The sequence below is a fragment of the Penicillium pulvis genome (genome assembly GCF_028828015.1).
Source record: "Penicillium pulvis strain IBT 33274 chromosome Unknown scaffold_8_segment0_segment0, whole genome shotgun sequence".
Taxonomy (NCBI): domain Eukaryota; kingdom Fungi; phylum Ascomycota; class Eurotiomycetes; order Eurotiales; family Aspergillaceae; genus Penicillium; species Penicillium pulvis.
This window is the reverse complement of record NW_026643080.1, coordinates 1,404,132-1,421,428: the sequence shown is the minus strand read 5'-3', so window position 1 is coordinate 1,421,428 and position 17,297 is coordinate 1,404,132. Positions and strand designations below refer to the sequence as shown.

General features: G+C 47.7%; 6 protein-coding genes across 6 annotated transcripts; 4 read left to right on the top strand and 2 right to left on the bottom strand.

The window, feature by feature from the left end:
• Positions 1-66: 66 nt before the first annotated feature.
• On the top strand, positions 67-1,026 carry N7503_009936 (uncharacterized protein; the record flags this gene model as incomplete). Its single annotated transcript, XM_057069482.1, has 1 exon — positions 67-1,026. One exon carries the CDS (start codon positions 67-69, stop codon positions 1,024-1,026), a length of 960 nt encoding a protein of 319 aa, XP_056916093.1.
• A 181-nt stretch (positions 1,027-1,207) lies between these two features.
• Positions 1,208-2,879, bottom strand: N7503_009935 (uncharacterized protein; the record flags this gene model as incomplete). The annotated part of the gene is made up of 4 exons (XM_057069481.1): positions 1,208-1,495; positions 1,555-2,260; positions 2,319-2,769; positions 2,831-2,879. The coding sequence occupies 4 exons, from the start codon at positions 2,877-2,879 to the stop codon at positions 1,208-1,210; spliced, it is 1,494 nt and encodes a 497-aa protein (XP_056916092.1).
• Positions 2,880-5,676: 2,797 nt separating this feature from the next.
• Positions 5,677-7,195, top strand: N7503_009934 (Acid phosphatase; the record flags this gene model as incomplete). The annotated part of the gene is made up of 3 exons (XM_057069480.1): positions 5,677-5,859; positions 5,918-5,979; positions 6,031-7,195. 3 exons carry the CDS (start codon positions 5,677-5,679, stop codon positions 7,193-7,195), a joined length of 1,410 nt encoding a protein of 469 aa, XP_056916091.1.
• A 529-nt stretch (positions 7,196-7,724) lies between these two features.
• On the top strand, positions 7,725-10,005 carry N7503_009933 (Zn(II)2Cys6 transcription factor; the record flags this gene model as incomplete). The annotated part of the gene is made up of 2 exons (XM_057069479.1): positions 7,725-7,778; positions 7,831-10,005. The coding sequence occupies 2 exons, from the start codon at positions 7,725-7,727 to the stop codon at positions 10,003-10,005; spliced, it is 2,229 nt and encodes a 742-aa protein (XP_056916090.1).
• Positions 10,006-11,617: 1,612 nt separating this feature from the next.
• On the top strand, positions 11,618-12,403 carry N7503_009932 (uncharacterized protein; the record flags this gene model as incomplete). The annotated part of the gene is made up of 1 exon (XM_057069478.1): positions 11,618-12,403. The coding sequence occupies one exon, from the start codon at positions 11,618-11,620 to the stop codon at positions 12,401-12,403; it is 786 nt and encodes a 261-aa protein (XP_056916089.1).
• Positions 12,404-13,636: 1,233 nt separating this feature from the next.
• Positions 13,637-15,635, bottom strand: N7503_009931 (Major facilitator superfamily domain general substrate transporter; the record flags this gene model as incomplete). The annotated part of the gene is made up of 4 exons (XM_057069477.1): positions 13,637-14,568; positions 14,629-14,977; positions 15,035-15,305; positions 15,367-15,635. The coding sequence occupies 4 exons, from the start codon at positions 15,633-15,635 to the stop codon at positions 13,637-13,639; spliced, it is 1,821 nt and encodes a 606-aa protein (XP_056916088.1).
• Positions 15,636-17,297: the final 1,662 nt, after the last annotated feature.

Below are 17,297 nucleotides of genomic sequence, written 5' to 3'. Positions count from 1 at the left end.
ATGTAACCCCTCTGTTATTCTTTCGTGTCACATATCAAACTATCTTGAACGGCTTATATTCGAATCATGCCCTCATTCGTGTACTCCCAACTTTTCGTTCGCCCATCCTACCCCGAGGGATCCCTAGATGGCCAGACAATCCTCATCACCGGTGCCAACGTTGGTCTTGGATTTGAAGCTGCTCGCCATGTCGTCCGTCTCGGCGCCTCTCGCGTTCTCCTAGGAGTGCGCAATGTCCCAGCTGGAGAAGAAGCCAAGAAAGAGATTGAAGCCTCAACCAAGCGCCCCGGTGTTTGCGAAGTATGGGAGGTAGATCTCGCCTCATACGACTCTGTCCTGGCCTTCGGAGACCGAATTTCCCAGCTGCCTCGTCTTGATGCCGCTATTCTGAATGCAGCAATTGCTACCGAAAACTTCCAACTCGCCGAGAATTATGAGCGAACAATCACCGTCAACGTCATCAGCACCTTGCTCATGGGACTTCTCATTCTCCCAAAGCTCAAGGCTACCAAGAAGGAAGTACCTTCTAGCCACCCTCACATGGCATTCACCGTCAGTGAGGTGCACGCATGGGTGCAATTTGACGAATGGAAGGAGAAGAACACTCTTCAAGTCATCTCCGACCCAGCTAAAGCTAAGATGGGCGAGAGGTATCCCTTGTCGAAGCTTCTAGAGGTTCTGGTGGTACAAGAGCTTGCTGGGCGAGTGCGTGGCTCTGAAGTCATCATCAACATGGTGAACCCTGGTCTTTGCCATTCACAATTGGGTCGAGAGGCAGGCTGGGGACTTTGGTTGCTGAAGCAAGGTCTGGCTCGCTCGACTGAAGTTGGATCACGCACACTTGTTGCTGGTATCCTGTCCGGCCTTGAGTCCCATGGCGCGTACATGTCTGATGGAATTGTTCAAAACACAATGTTATCCGAATTTGTGCGCAGCACAGATGGAGCTAAGGCTCGTGAGAAGGTCTGGAATGATGTGACTACCGTTCTCGAAGGGCTGCGACCTAAGATCTTAGAGAACATCTAAGCTATCAGTGACGCGTATTATGTCTAGTGAATGTATCATTACCTCAATAATAATCACAATTTTGAATTTAAATTTCTTCTGTTGGCTATAACTTGTGGGTCCAGAGCTTCCTTGCTCAGACGCCCACGGGTGCATGATGAGAGTCATAATGCCATTGTTGATATTTGATTTGCGATCAAACTCACAGTCGGGCGGGAAGGATGTGGAATTTGACAGCTTTGACTTGGGTCCAACCCTCGAGGGCATCCTCGCCCATGTCACGTCCATACCCACTTTCCTTCACACCACCAAAGGGAACGTTGGGACTCAACATTGCCCATGCGTTAACGGTCACTTGTCCCGATTCCAAGGCCTTAGTAACGCGATGCGCACGGTTAACATCGTTCGTGAAGATGGCAGCGCTTAGCCCGTGAGCAGAATCATTGGCCTTGGAGATGACCTCCGCCTCACTGGAGAACTTGGCGATGCTCTAATTTATTCAGGGTCAGCATAAGCACATGCGCGAACTTAAGACAAGCGGCAACTTACAGCAACTGGGCCAAAGATCTCTTCTCGCATAATGGTCGCATCGTCGGCAACATCTGCAAACGCAGTGTTCTGCACAAAGTACCCCTTCTCGCCAATCCGCTCTCCACCAAACAGCAAACGAGCACCACACTCCTTGCCCTGACGAATATAGTCCAAAACTTTCTGATGTTGCGCATTGCTCACAATGGGGCCTTTTGTAGTAGCTGCGTCCAATGGGTCACCGGCAACAGTAGGAGCATCGGCAGCAGCCTTCTTGTACGCCTCGATGAAACGGTCATAGATGGATTCCTGAACATAGATACGCGATCCAGCCGCACAGATCTGGCCATTGTTCGCGGTGATACCAATCCGGGTCCAAAGAAGTGCGTTTTCAAAATCACAATCATCGAACACGATTGATGGACCCTTCCCACCGAGCTCGAGGCTCACCTTCTTCAGATTAGTCCGGGATGAAGCCTGGAGGATCTTGCGTCCGGCGAAGGCGCTTCCGGTGAAAGCAATCTTGCGAACTTCCATGTGCTCGGACAGAGATTGGCCTGCATTCGCACCATCGCCGGCCACAATGTTCACCAGACCTGCGGGGAATCCGGCCTCCTTGACTAGTTCAGCCAGTCGTAGGCCATATAGGGGCGAGTTCTCGGATGTCTTGATAATCAAAGCGTTACCAGTCACAAGGGCGGGAGCAAGTTTCCAGATAGTAATCATTCTGCGCATTCATACATTAGTTTATGTGAATTTCACCGGGAGAGCAGAAGGCCACTTACAGGGGTGCATTCCAGGGAACAATGGCACCACAGACGCCTAGAGGCTCTCGATGGGTGTATGCAAACCCACCATCAAGCTCGAGTGTCTTTCCATCAATCTTATCAGCCCATCCAGCATAGTATCGGAGACATCCAACCGCCTGCGGAATGTTCAGTCCCATAGAATCGGTGAAGAGAGTGCCGGAATCGACAGCCTCCAGAGATGCCAGATCCTGCGCATCGCGCTCAACTAAATCGGCTAGCTTGAGAAGAACTCGAGCTCGTGCAGCTCCGGAAACTGCTTTCCAAGCTTCGAAGCCGGCTTTGGCGGACTTCACTGCCTTGTTGATATCTTCCAGCCCGGCGGCGGAAATAGTTCCGAGCTGTTCGCCCGTCGATGGGTTCTCTACGGCCAATGTCTGACCAGTGACGGATGGAACAAACTCATTGTGAATGAAGAGTCCGGTCGGAACTTGAAAGCAAGGTGTGAGTTGAAAGTACATATGGAGCGGGTATATCAATCGTCACCTTACCGGTAACCTTCCGACCCTGCACTCCGGCGATTGTCAATGACGAATCCATTTTTGGTAAATTTTTGATGATCAAAAGGGTTACAGCAAATGCTGGAGATTTAAGTAAATGATTAGCTGGGTATATGTAGCTGCTTTTCAAGGCAACCCATAATGCGGGGGCTGACAGCCCCGTTCCGCGCTATCATTCCGCTTCCGAGGGCGTTCGGTAGTCTTCATTGCTGAGTAAGGGAAAGATAAATTGGTTCACCTAGCTAAGGGGCCAAATAACTATTGGACTAAGGAACAAGTGCATACTAAGTTGCTTGGATTCTTGGCTGGTGCGTGCTACCTTATCGGGGCCATTCCGAACGCTGCAGGGGTCCTGCAGGCGCTCCTGCAAATCGGACACATTGGCTCACTGATAGATATGTTATTTGGTGATTAAAGGCCAACAGCTGATAATCAAACTTATTTGTCATAATTGGGCTGTAAGTTTATTAAGTAAATATTGATGGTGTAGATTGTCTTGGCGCGCGGAACCAAGGCCGTTACCGAAGGGACAGGCCCATCATTGAGGCTCCTGATCAGCGGTCCGCCGCTTTCACACCGCACATCCATTGATCGCGGTTGTTACCTACTAACTACCAGCTACTATTGAGAAGTAAAAAAGTGTGTTAATTGATTGATGAATGGGTATTCAGAATTACAATACAGATTCCAGAATGAACCTCAAGCTCTGGAACGTAAGGTAACTTGAATTTGTATGTGATAAATCGATTGTGCAACTGCTCTGGCTAATTCAGATGGTGGTTACACCAGGCGGCCATTGTGGGCACTCATGAAGCTTTATAGTCCACTCGTGTCGTGGACAAGTTGCACATAAGGACATCAATAAGCAAAAGTGAAAGAAAAGATGTACGGGTAGTGCTGCCTGAAGTGTACCGTTTTCTTCGACCAGAATACCGTCTCTTTATAGTTACGGGAAATATCCAACCCTCCATTTTTGGCTCTACAATATCTAGGAATATTCCAAAAATAAATTTAAATGGTTTATAAATCCAATTTAGTGTAACGTTTAGAATTTTTGCTTAATTTTTAACGAACTATCGCTCTTGCTGCCTGCCACTTACTCCTAGGAATACGACTTTAGCTCTAGCGACCTGGACATCCGCAAAACCATTCTAGACCCATCGGCTATGTCTACCTGATGACTTACCCGCCAGTGACGAAATTTGCGACCCCTCACTTGCCCAAGGTATTCTAGATAGCACTCAGAAAATACCTCATCCTAACTAAATGAAGGCTGATAGTCTTCCTAGGAGCTTTCGGACTAGGCTTCCGCAGAACCCAACCCAGTCCGGGTTGGGTCCGGGCTGGGTCCGGGTTGAGCTGGGTTCTGCGGAAGCCTACCCTGAGGACTCTCCAGTGATTATACTACTAGTACCAATATACAGCAACAGGCGTATGGTTACACTATTGTAATGTTCGTGCTTATCACTCCTATCCACAACCCCAGTATAAGGCTTGGGCCTTAACAGGTATCCTCTGGGAGAGACTTTTGTAGACCTGGCACTCACCCTCGATTTAGACTCGCCAAGACGCTAAGGAGGGTACAAATTGTTACGGCCTAATCGGGAGATTAGGGCAGAATGGTGAAGTTGGACGATGAAATGTCTAAACCATCCCGATCCCCAACCGAAACTCAACTGTACGACTTGATCAAAGAGGGGTATGTCCCTCTTCTATTTAATCAGTGTCCTTAAGGATTAGCCTTTGTCTCATTCAAGCTATTACTTTACACTTTCATACCTCCCGACTACTATCCTCGCCTAGTCGACCTCTTTACCTTAACACAAATTATGACCTTGAACCCTCTTAGATAATATTTTGAGGCATTAATAGGCATAAACAGGTATTTCCCTGCTTATAAATGGTGTTTTATGCACCCTTATGAAAAGAGGGTCCCTCATTGAGGGTCCCTTGGTGGGTGGAGGGTCCGGACCTTGGACCCTCCGGCCAGGTCTAATGAAGATGAACCTCCTTTACCTAATACCCAGCAGCGATTCTCTGGGAGGAACAGGAAGCGATCCCGACGCGAGGATGATCTGTTCATATATTATTCTTACTTATTCTAAGCTATTTCGCATATAGAATCATTCTTTATAATTAATGTGGGCATCGTGGTAGGATGCCCACACCCCCATGGGATAGGCGCGCACCAAATCTTTCGCCGTCGCCAGTACTTCACCCCCCCCCCCCCCCCCCCCCCAAGCTCTCGCGTGATAAATCCGGTAGGGTCCTACAAAATTTCGCTTAATGCTCTCTTGGACCGCCCCAGAAACGATATTCCCCACAGGTTTCCAAAATCAGTCGTACTGTTCTTTACCCATAGCTTCGAGAACCATACCTTCCAACACGTGTACTGCACTAGCTTATTCACTATATAATCGATTGTTTCAATACTGACGCATCAACAAGTTGACCAACGGTTTGTGCAGGGGTGGGGCGTCTCCAGGACAGCCGGTATAAATCGCAGCCAATCAAGATCGCTACAACTGAACCGTGCTTCATCGTCGAGCATCGGGACTGCCGAGATATAATCTACGCTACCGAAAAATGCTCGTCCAGGTCTTCGGCTAAGACTCGTCTATCGGCTATCTCCGCATGCCTGTCTAAGCGATATACTCAATATGCAACCTGATACGACCTTGTCTTGTTTGCCCCCTATTTAAATAAGAGTCGGAGCGGCAGGAACTCACTCGTTGATACCAAGAGTGGTTATACTAGCCAAAAGCGCAACGGTATATCTGCATTAGATGCCATTTGCTGAAAGGTCAATTATATTGCGGCTATCAACCCACGCCAGCATGAAGACCGTGGCGGCTCTGTTGTCAATGGCCGCTATGGCCCACGCTCTAGTAGCGACCACCTCCGAGCCATCGCTCAGTCAGATCAAGAACGCGGCGGCAACAACCTTGCCTGAATCTCCCGTTTCAAACGTCAAAGGTGTTGCTTTTGATCGCTTCTACCAGATTTGGATGGAGAATGTGGTACGTGAAGTTCCCGATGAAAATCAGAAGGGAGACTATATTAACCACTAGGCGATAGGCGTATACCGATTCGGCGGCTGATCCCAACATGCAATGGCTTGCCTCCCAGGGAATTCTGCTGTAAGTTGAGGTACTGTGCAATGTTTGTAGAGCCAATGCTGACCCAAGAAGGACCAACTACCATGGCGTTACTCACCCGTCGGAGCCAAATTACTGTGCTGCAGGCGGTGGTGATACCTTTGGGATGGATTGGGACGACTGGACACAGATTCCTTCAAACATATCTGCTGTCCCAGATCTATTAGATACTAAGGGTATCTCTTGGGCTGCATATCAGGAGCATATGCCGTACCCTGGTTTCCAGGGCTTCAACTACTCCAATCAAGAGACATATGAGGACGACTATGTGCGTAGGCATAACCCTGTGGTCCTCTATGATACTGTGGTCGTGAATGAGACGCGTGCTCGTCAGATCAAGAACTTTACCGACTTCGAAGAAGATCTTGCAAACAACAAGCTTCCTCAGTGGGCTTTCTTCACGCCGAATATTACGAATGATGCCCACGATACAAACATTACCTTCGGGGCCAAGTGGGAGCGCCATTGGATGTCCGCTTTGCTGGCGAACGAGTACTTTATGAACAACACCCTTGTCCTTCTTACTTTTGACGAAGATATGTATGATCTCAGTGACAAAAATGCCACATTCGATCAGGGCAATCGGGTTTATAGCATTTTGCTTGGTGGTATTATCCCGGATGACTTGAAAGGCACTCAGGACGATACGTTCTACACACACTACTCGAGCATTGCATCCATATCTGCTAACTGGGGTCTTCCTTCCCTGGGTCGCTGGGATTGTGGTGCTAATATTTTCGAGATTGTGGCCAACAAGACTGGCTATATTAACTATGATGTTGATCTTACCAATTTGTACCTAAACCATACCTATAATGGCCCATTGACCACCGGGATGTTGGAAGAGTACTTTGGAGGTTCGTCTGACCTGAAGAAAGTGGCGGGCTCCGCATGGACCTGGCCTGTTCCCAACACTGACGCTAAGTGCTCGGCTGGAAACGGTGTGCTGGAAGCGGTGAAGGAGACCTATAGCGGCATGAGTGCGACCTACAACTACACATCTCCCTACCCTTGGGATGAAGCCAGCGGCTATAACGTCAATGTAACCGCTACCCGCAAAACATCCAACAGCACTTCCAACAGCAATAGCTCCTCTACCAACGCGACTTCTACCACCTCTGGTGCCGGTCGCAGCACTAGAATAAGCCTGGGTGCTACTTTTGGAAGTATGGTTGCTCTCCTTGTTTTATTGCAATAGAGGATCGGAAAGATCGCGCGGCGGTTGAATGTGAAGAGGGAAAATAATAGGCAGAAGAGAAGTAAAAACATTTTGTGAACTAGACAAGTGGTGATGGACAAACATGTTATATTACATGATATTAGTAAGCACATATATAAAGTGCGTGCACAGATATAGCAGAATGGACAGACAGTGGCATATACTCGATTGGACCCCTATTGGTTGATTTTTCCGCCCTGATTACGTGAACGGACATGAGCATGATCACTGAGTCTGAGCCCGTGCTAACGTTTACTCAATGATTCTGAGCCTAAGCGCCCTCATAAAAGCGGCGGCAGCCCAGATAGGAAGGCCCCACCCGGCAGACATTATCCTGTCTATATAGGCACATATACAGCGCGCCAAGCTGGAAAGCGCTCTGAATTAGGCAAATTTTTCCCGTTATCGCGGGAGCACCAGATAAGCGCGTTCCCCGCACGACCCCAATTGTGTGTCCCACAGTACCGTGCTTCGTCGCTTTTGACAGCTTCGGTTCCATATATCAATCATGCGGCGAGTCAAAAAGTCGCGCAACGGCTGTGCAAGGTGTAAAAGCAAAAGGGTCAGTGTGGGCGCGTGGGTCCATATTGACACATGCTAATCTACCCGAACAGGTCAAGTGCGGAGAGGAGAAGCCTCATTGTAGCCGCTGCACCCGACTTGGAGTTCGGTGCCCGGGATATGTGCAGTCACTTCGTTGGGTCACAAAATATGAACAACCCAGTCCTGGTGCATCATCAGAGGGCCAGCCGCCTAGCCCTGTGCCTTCTACCTCGGTGCCGGAGGAGGCTTCAGCTCCAGTGCAAGATACGCTGTCACTCTGTAGCCCAAATCCCGGATCGCGACTTGAACCAGATGCTTCTGTGTTTGAGCTAGATGATTCGAACGCTCTTTGTGACAGTCTATGGGACCTTCAGGGCAATCGATCACTCCCGGAGTTAACAGACCTCTGTCCGTCTTCCCCAGCACCGATGTCAGCATCGGGTTTCTCGCAGCCCCAAAATTCACCATATGACTTTGCTTCATCTGGAGATATGGCCGCCGATGTCACACATTTCTTGTCACTGATTGGTCCGTCTCAAGAAGAGACTACTAACGGTGGGAAGGTTGATCGAGACTTCTCGCCATCGACCATCGTACGCAGTTATCCACCCGCCTCGCACCGCTCTAATTCACGAGACGTTACGTCCATATCTCGCCCTTTGAACAATCCTTCTTGGACACTTATCGAGTACTATTTCAAAGAGGTTGCGGCGCTCTTCTCTAGCTATGATAGCCAGATGAACCCCTTCCGCACGACCGTCTCCAGGCTATGGGGCTCATCCCTGGCTATGTGCCGGACGATGCAAAGCATGGCCGCTGCAACTCTTGTCAATGATTTTCCACAGTTTGGACCGATTGGTCGGAAGATGAGGGATGAGGCTGTCAGTATCATCACACTTGAACCAGCGATGGACGACAAGTCTCTACTGGCACTCCTCATGCTCGGACAGACGGCCAGTTGGCATGATCCAAAAGACTTGGGTATTTCATTCTTTAACCTGCTTCGGAAACACCTGAACTCTATTTCCGATGGATCGAGTACGGAATCCTTGGGCTTCCCGGAGAGCCGCAGTAACAATTACCGATTTTTTGAGGAGGCTCTCATATACTGGGAGATGCTCTTATCATTCGTCGCAGACAATGACTCTGCAATGTTCTCTGATAAATCATGCGCATCATCTATGGAAGAATCGCTCGTTCTTCAACGCGTACCGCATCCATGGACTGGCATCGCACGAGATGCACAATTCACAGTGCATGAAGTTGGTCGACTTATTCGGAGAGAACGTAAACGTATTCGTGCTCGAACTTTCACATCTCAGGACGACATCAGACGAGCGCAGATGGCGATCGAAAAGGCACGCGAGTTGGAGGAGCGCTTATTGAACCTTGCTCATCTTACAGAGGCTGAGATCGTCAGTACCGGCGACGATGAAACTCCAGTTTGGCACCTTCTTACCGTTGCCGAGGTTTATCGATGCACAGGCCTAATACAGCTGTATCGTGTTTTCCCAGACCTACTTCGCAACCGTCTGCCAAATCCTGAGGCAGCTCAATTTCCAAATTTCGCGAGGGGAACACCTGGCGACTCTTTCTTTCCAGTAGATCTGGACTGCATGAATCTCTCTCCGGGCTTCGGTGGAACAAACGCTAGTCCTACAACCGATAAAGCTCAACCAGAAAATCAACAGAGCACCCACCAATCTCCATCATCGACCTCCTCCCCACACATCAACATTTTCCCTCCCTCCTCGCACCATCACCAACCTCAAGCCCCGAAATCCACGACTCAAGACACATCACCCGAGTCATTATACGACGCCTGGCTCACTGATTTTGCCGTCACACTAATCTCACGCCTAAAAACCATCCCCTTGGAGTCCCGAACCCGCTGCTTGCAACCGTTACTGTTGGTCGCTTCATGCAGTGAGCTACGTCTACCAAGACTACCCACCGAGCAACCGAATACCCATTTTGAAAATAATCCGGATGACAATCCCGCAAGTAATCAATCTCAAGGCGGCATTGAGACACCAAATATATCCATGGAAGCTATTGAAGTGTCCCAAACCCGAAAGTTCATTCTCGGTCGTCTGACATCTTTCCTACATGTGCTGCCGCCTAAACCAATCGATGTTTGTGTGAAACTCGTGAAAGAGGTATGGAGACGGATTGATGCTGGAGAGGCCAACACTTATTGGATTGATGTTATGATTGACAAGGGGTGGGAGACAACTATGGGGTAGACGTTAGCTCACCATACAACATCAAATGAAGCAGGGCTTTCTAATACCAGACAAATCGAAGCTCCACGGGATATAGCGAAGAAAACCTAGAAGCTTTCGCTTTATTCTTCTCTCCCTCCCCCATTTTGCACGCCTCGAATCATTCATTTCAAAGGAAATTTGTAGTTGAAGAGCTCCTTAGGTGCACCATCACGGAAGAATTGCTTTAAAAGGACGCAGAATCAATCACATGATCTTGGCTTAAGACGTCCCAATGACCTACGGGAGGCCATGGGACCTCAGCTTACACCAAAGTCCCCATGGACCTTAACGAGAAAAACCATGACAATACGCGCCGAAGCCATTGCGTTAAGGCTTAGGACACAAAGTATGTTAGATTTAGCCTATTCATTTCCAGTGCGTTACTTAACACCAATCGCTCCCCTCGCCGCCTACCTTCGTTTGTCTGCAATGATGCCATGGAATCAGAGCTGCTCGTTGTAGGGATTCTTCCAAACCTGAAATACTAGACATTTCAAGAATCATCGGTCTATAATCCTATAATGATTTCCTGGTTTTGTTTGGCCGTAGCATGTTGTTCGTCGAAACTGAAACTTTACACATGCCTTGGACCATGTCTCTTGAGTGGCTGTGGGATCTAATTCAGCCGGTGCATTCTAAGATCATCTGCTGGCTTTCTCTGGAGTTCAACATACTTCAAGCTATGAATAAAAGCTAATATGCTTCATCCAGGATTGCCATCCTGACATATGGTCTGTGAATTTGCCTGTCGTTAAGATGCTGTGCTACGTTTGTTAGTAGACTTTGATCATAGCAATTGAAGAACCAAGGCTCTAAGATTTATGGATTGAACAATGATTCGTCTCATTTACCTCATGAAAGAATGTCATCCGTCCCATTTTCTCTATGCCATCTCACACCGCACCGCGCTCACTGTATCATCGACAACCAACTGCGAGACATAAACATTCTATCTACTAACAATGTAGCAGGTTTTTTCATACCTACCGGCAGAATAACAGATATTCCCGCCTATCGTAGTTCCGGGTGTATTCACGGCTAGGCTGGCTGCTTGGTTGATGAGTTCCTATAGTATCTGGACCATTCGAATGATCCTAATGGCTCACTAACCTTGAACACTTGTTTCCCAGTCCCCCCTGTCTTCCTACTTCTTTCTCTTTTCTTTTTCGTCTCATTGCTGATCCTCTTCATATTTTTCATCTTGATCTTTCTCTTTACTCCTCCCCACCCACCGCATTTTTTTCAAACCTGTTAAGAGCACCCGCATTGCCCTTTCAACCAGTCATGTGGACGTGAGCAAGCTTTGTCAGTTGCGAGCTTCCCTCACATCAAACCTTGAGTAGAATCAATCTTCCCACCTGAAGTCAAGGCTTGTCACCTAACCTGAGGATACGGATCACAACGAGAAGTAAGTTCCCACCTCATTACACGTTTTCATTTGCAACTCACCTCATCGCTTGATTCTCCACCAAGAAATTTAGTTCTAGGAGTTTTCTATGAGTTTTCTGTTTGCTTCACACCTTTGAAAACATACCACCGAACACATTTTTCTCGCAATTCTTGGCAATCTCAGTACTCGCCATTCCCCACAATGTCGACAGAGGCCGCACCGATGACACCACCGGCTAAAAAGAGAATGACGGACTGGAACTCCTGGTTTCATCGGCGGGAATGGGATGCAGAGGATTATCTCGATCAGTCAGATGGTCTTCCAAATATTGACGATGTCATCTTACCCAAAGTATCACCAATCTTGACAGGCATGGGCAATTTTGAGGTCTGGTTGAGCGCCGTCACCAAAGTCCTGGACTCTAACAGGCTGATGGGTTTGATTACGAGACCACGGCCTCTATTCTTGAACGAGCAGAGCGAAAGATGGGCGAGCTTGTCTCTGGAGGTTGGCCAATGGATGGAAGACAGCATTGATGAGACCCTCTACTGCTATCTCGAATGGATGGGTGAGGATTGCATCTACGCAGATGCCGTTGTGAGATCTGCCAAGCTACTTTTGCAGGGGAAATCTCTAGCAGATGCAAGGAGGATGGAGAAGTTAGTCCAACTCAAGCCTAGCGACTTTGACAAGCCATTCAAATACGTCATGGCATACGCAGACCAATTCGAATCGGCTTGTAAGCATGGGATCAATATTGGTCCTTACGCGGCGCTCTTGACGATACTCTTGAACTTTCAAAATTCAAAGAGCGGTATCTACTACAAGATTCACCAAATGCTCAACGTCGACTCGGGTGGCAATGGGAGTCTTGCAGAGTGGGTTACTAAGGAAAGATTTCAATATTACATCACCCATATCATCAAGTTATTGATCGACGATGACCAAAGGTTCCTAAGCGCCTTTCATTTCCCATCCGAAAGATGAACACGTCCTACGAGAGAGGATCAAAGGCTGGATCAAGGTACAGTTTATCGATATCAGCAGACGCAAGGAAAGAAGATAAAGGTCTGCAGAAAGCCATAGAGACCAAGATGATCGAGTCACAAGACGATAACGACGATGAAAAGAGAAAGGTATCAATGCCGGTTTTATACTCATGGATTACTATTCATTGGAAGTTTCTGAATTTCCGTTTTTGCTGCTTTTGGTTTTCACCTGCTGTTCCCCCTCCTGGATTTTGGAATCTTCTTTCGGATTCGCAATGAGGACAGATAGACATTTATGGTTAGCCAGGGAGTTGACGTCCGACTGAATCTATTTTTAGCTGAGCAGAAGCAATTGCATTCTTGCTGTTATCATAAGCAATAAGATGGTCCATCAATCTCTACCATCAGTGACTAGCTTGAATGAGAAGACCAACAAGCATTGATCAACAATTTCGGACAATTTCGGCCTTATATTCGAAATCAAGTAAAACACACCACCTTGCTATATTGATAAATTCCTTTTGGCATCAAATTAAGGGTGGCCCATTTACCAAATCAGGAACAACCCTGGGAAGATTCATGTAGTATGTGGAGTATATCCACTCCGTTCAATGCGCGGCGGCTGCAAGCTATCAAGAAATAGGTGGGTCGATTTGAGGGTAGTCAGAGCCATACGGCCAATGAAGCAACACTTTCGAGGAACCTCTGGGGTTCTTTGAGACATGGCGCATGATACGATTTCGGGAAAACCGCAAGGCTCCGCGTTGATCGGTTATATGGGTCCCGGGCCAAAATAAATGATCTATTAGACTTTTGAAGGATTTGAAGCCGAGGTCAAGCCGGTATTTGGCCGATCCTTGTTTTCTGGAATTCGATGTGAGAACAATTCCGAGGAGCCTTTTCCTTGGCATGCTCATGTAGAGCATAGGCAATTTGAATCGTTGGTGTTCTATGAAATGAGGCAATATACTAGGTTCTACGTGAATCCAGTGGTGGCTAGCCAAAAAAAGAATAACGAGGGTACTAGTAGAGAAAAGGTTTATATATTAAAGTAGCAATTTTGAGGCGAACAAAGAGCGGAAACCAAGCTATGCAGCCAAATTGGAAAGAGGGTGGCACACTGTGAACCAAGAGTCATCGCCAAGATCAAAAAAGTCCCAAGCTTGGACTTTGTCAACAATCGCAGGCATATATGGGACAATTCTGTTTCAGTCGTACAGTCGTTGCTATCTTAGAAAACTACACCCTTTACCTGTGGCTTCTCCTTGACGTTGATGTCGCGGATCATAATAGTCCAAGGGATAGCGAGAACCATGATACCCGTACCGATAGCAAGCAAGCGCAGCTCGGCGTACCCATAAGCCTTCTGGATAGCAATTCTGGTCGCCGAACCCAGTGGGTATCCTCGCTGGGTGTAAAGACTGTTGTAGATGTTGTCAAAGTTCGACATAGCCGATTCAGGGAGATAACGCTTCAAGGCGACAGGATAGGTGTTCTCCCAAACAACAGTACTGATAGTAAGACCTGCACTGTCACCGATTGTACCAACGACGTTCAACAGAGCAAGAGCCGAAGCGAAATGCTGGTGATCAACAGCGGCGAGAATGGCAAGCTGCTCGACCATGATGAAGCACGCACCACCGATGGCGATGAAGATCTGACACATGATCTGGTAGCCGACGTTAAATCGGGCGTGACGGAAGTAGATCATGAGACCTTGAGCCAAGATGTAGAGTGGAACACAGATATATAGGAGCCACTTGTAATGCCCGGTCTTGGAAATGGAGAAACCGACGAACAGCAAGAGGACACCGGAGACGATGTCGAAGATATGGTTGATCCATCCGGCTTCTTTGGGGGTCAGTCCGTTTACGACTTGTAGGAACGACGTGAAGTAGTAGTTCCAGCAGTAGTAGGATAGCTGGTATGTGGCATCCAGGAGACAGGCACCGATGACGGTACGGTTCTTGATATAGGTGATGTCCAGCATAGGTACTTTGGCCAAAAACTTCTCCCAGAGAGCGAAGAAGAAAAGCATGGAGAATCCAACAACAAGCATCGCAATGATGTAATCCGTTGCCCAGCCGTCAGGGGCATAGTCCGCAATGTCGAAAGGAAGTTCAAAGAGCACGAGACCAACGGTGAAGATAAATACGCCAATTACTATTCAATGATCAGATGGTTCGCAATAAGGCTTGAGAATGGTGTTGCGGCAGAACTTACTGTCAAATTCTTGGATCCAGTGCCATGTGCTCTCAAGGAATGTGCGGCCGCTAGGAAGTCTGACCGCATGGCCCTCTCTCTGGGCCTTGTGAAGTGTATGCTTCAAGGTGAAGAACAGGGGGGCAGCAGTGATGGGGAAGATGATCGCCCAGGTACCGAATCCCCATCTCCAGCCATCACCAGGAAGAGCATAGAATTCCTGGCCAACGGTGGGACCAGCGAATGCTGTAATGATGTATGGAGAAGAGGTGAAAGCGTAAGCAAAAGCTCGGTTCTGCAACTTGGTCATATCGGCCGTGAGGACATCCACACAGTACTCCATTCCACCGAAGCCCATCATGTAGAACGTCTAGATTGTCATTTGTTAGTATCAACATAATCACAGATGGATTTTGTCAGAACCTACATATCCAGCGCAGTAGATGGAAAATCCATCACAAGCGGCCATGAGAATCAGGCCCAAGGTAGAAAAAATGGTCATGAGCAGAAATCCCTCAGCTCGACCCCACGTGTCGAGCATTTTGCCCATCGGAATGTAGACAGCGGCAGAACAAGCATCACCAATAGCGGTAGGGAGACCAGACAGCGAGTGATATTCATAGTAACTCGCGACATAAGGACTGATTGTGTCGTAAACGGATGCCTGGAATGCATTGACAAAGTACAACAACCAAATACTATCGATGGAAAAGGTCAGATTCCGGTACAATTTCCGGGAAATGGAGCAACAAAACATACTTCAAGAACACCAAGAACAGAACCTTTCTCGACCAAGTAAGGGTTATAGCTTCGGCATCAGCAACACCCTGCTGCAAGCCTTCCTGGGGCAATTCCGCTCCATTATCGTTAACAGGAACCACATTGTCAGTAGCCTCAGGATCCTTCTTTTCGGAAGTTCCCTCCACAGCGCCAGTGTCGACCGAAGAACTTCTTCCCTCTTCATCCTTTGTCCGACCAAAAACATGGCGAGCCCTGCGCAGCAAGGGGCGCATCTGTGTAACCGCCATGTTGGATGGTTAACACTGAAGTGACAATAAGTGGGGAAGGAAATCGAGATAGAAATGAGACAAGGAAGGTTGAGGGATATTGCCCAACTTAAAAAGCCAAAGAGTCCGGTGATAATCCCTGCCCTTATAGAACACAGACCCGAAGTCGGATGCTTGTCGGAGACTTAAAGCACGCGCAGATGCAAAGGACCAGCGGAATCTGCGCTATGGACGATGATTTGTTACATAAGTGGAACGATTTGCCCCCTACACGATATACCCCGACTCCACCGGGGGCTAATGGGAATTAAAAGAAAAATGAGATTCGCGTTCAGCTCTGAGACCAGGACTGATCGGCGCCAAGAAACTGGTGATGGGTGGGTCAGCACACGACTATTTGACCGTTCCATGATTCGAGACAGCTCATTCTGTTTCGTAAGGGAAATGGGGAACGTTTGAAACCTGTTTAAGCTAATGTAACCATCTCATGCTGAGCTATTTGACGTACTATGCCTCGATTTGAGCCTTGAATACCATGGTGTGGCCAAATTTGAAGTGGATAGGATAGCCGTAGTAGGTAAGTTATATGGTTCATTATTCAAGAGCTTAAGAGATAGATGAGTTCCAACAAGGCCAAGGTCCTTTTTCAAAGAAAAAACTGAAACCCCAAAATGACCTAGGCATAAAGATCTAATCAGATGCCCGATCTTATCTCGTGTGGCCGACTTGTAAGCAGGGTCGTTCGCGTAGTGCGGCGCAAAGAAAGGGATGTGGATCCCTATGGGTCCAACTCCAAAAGACCCTGAAACATGAATGGATAGTTCGGCCTTGTTGGCCCCAAGAATGACGATCCTTCCAGCACTTGAACTTACGGGTTCGCCGACGTTTTACGCACGGGAGATTAAGTGTGGAACAGCCTGATCATACTGTAAAGCAATGGAATTATCTCGGCACCCGCGCAACGGGCCGGAAAACCTCGTAACAAGCAACGAGTCCAAGACTCCAAGACTTCTTAACTTTCCGAGGTTCCAGAAAAGTTATCAGATCTGCGCCGTGGGGGCCATATTCGGCTTCGTCCCGCCGACTGATCAGCCCACTGTCAACGTAGAAGACTTTTTCTCCTCTTTATTTTTTGTCCTCGCGCGTCATCTACGACTGATCTTCTTGTAAGGCTAGTGGGGTCTTTTTACTCTCTTCACTCATGGGGGTATTGCGTACCTCTTTCGTAGCCAAATATTGACAGTGAAACGGCTTTACAACTGGGATTTACAACTAGGCTAGTGTTTGCAATTACCCAATTTCATCTGATCAAATCAGACACACCTTCAACGTGGACCGAGATTGATACAACATCGATCCGCTTTTCTTTCAAGCCAAGAATGCTACCACCGAACCAAGCGCGCCCGAAAGATCGGCTAGCTGTGATGTATCTTACTCCTTACCTGGCACTATTGATCATGGTGGTATAAACGGATAATGCATGCAAAACGTCGCAGTGTATGACTTGCTATAGTATTTCACTTATACAGAGGATAGTTACCAAACCCTCTGACGATTTGAAAAAAAAAAAAAAAAAAAAAAAAAAAAAAAAAAAAAGGATTTAGGCCATTCACACTACTCGCATTACTGAGAAAGACATCGAAAACCTTGATTACTGATCTGGTGCTAACATCGTAATAAGAG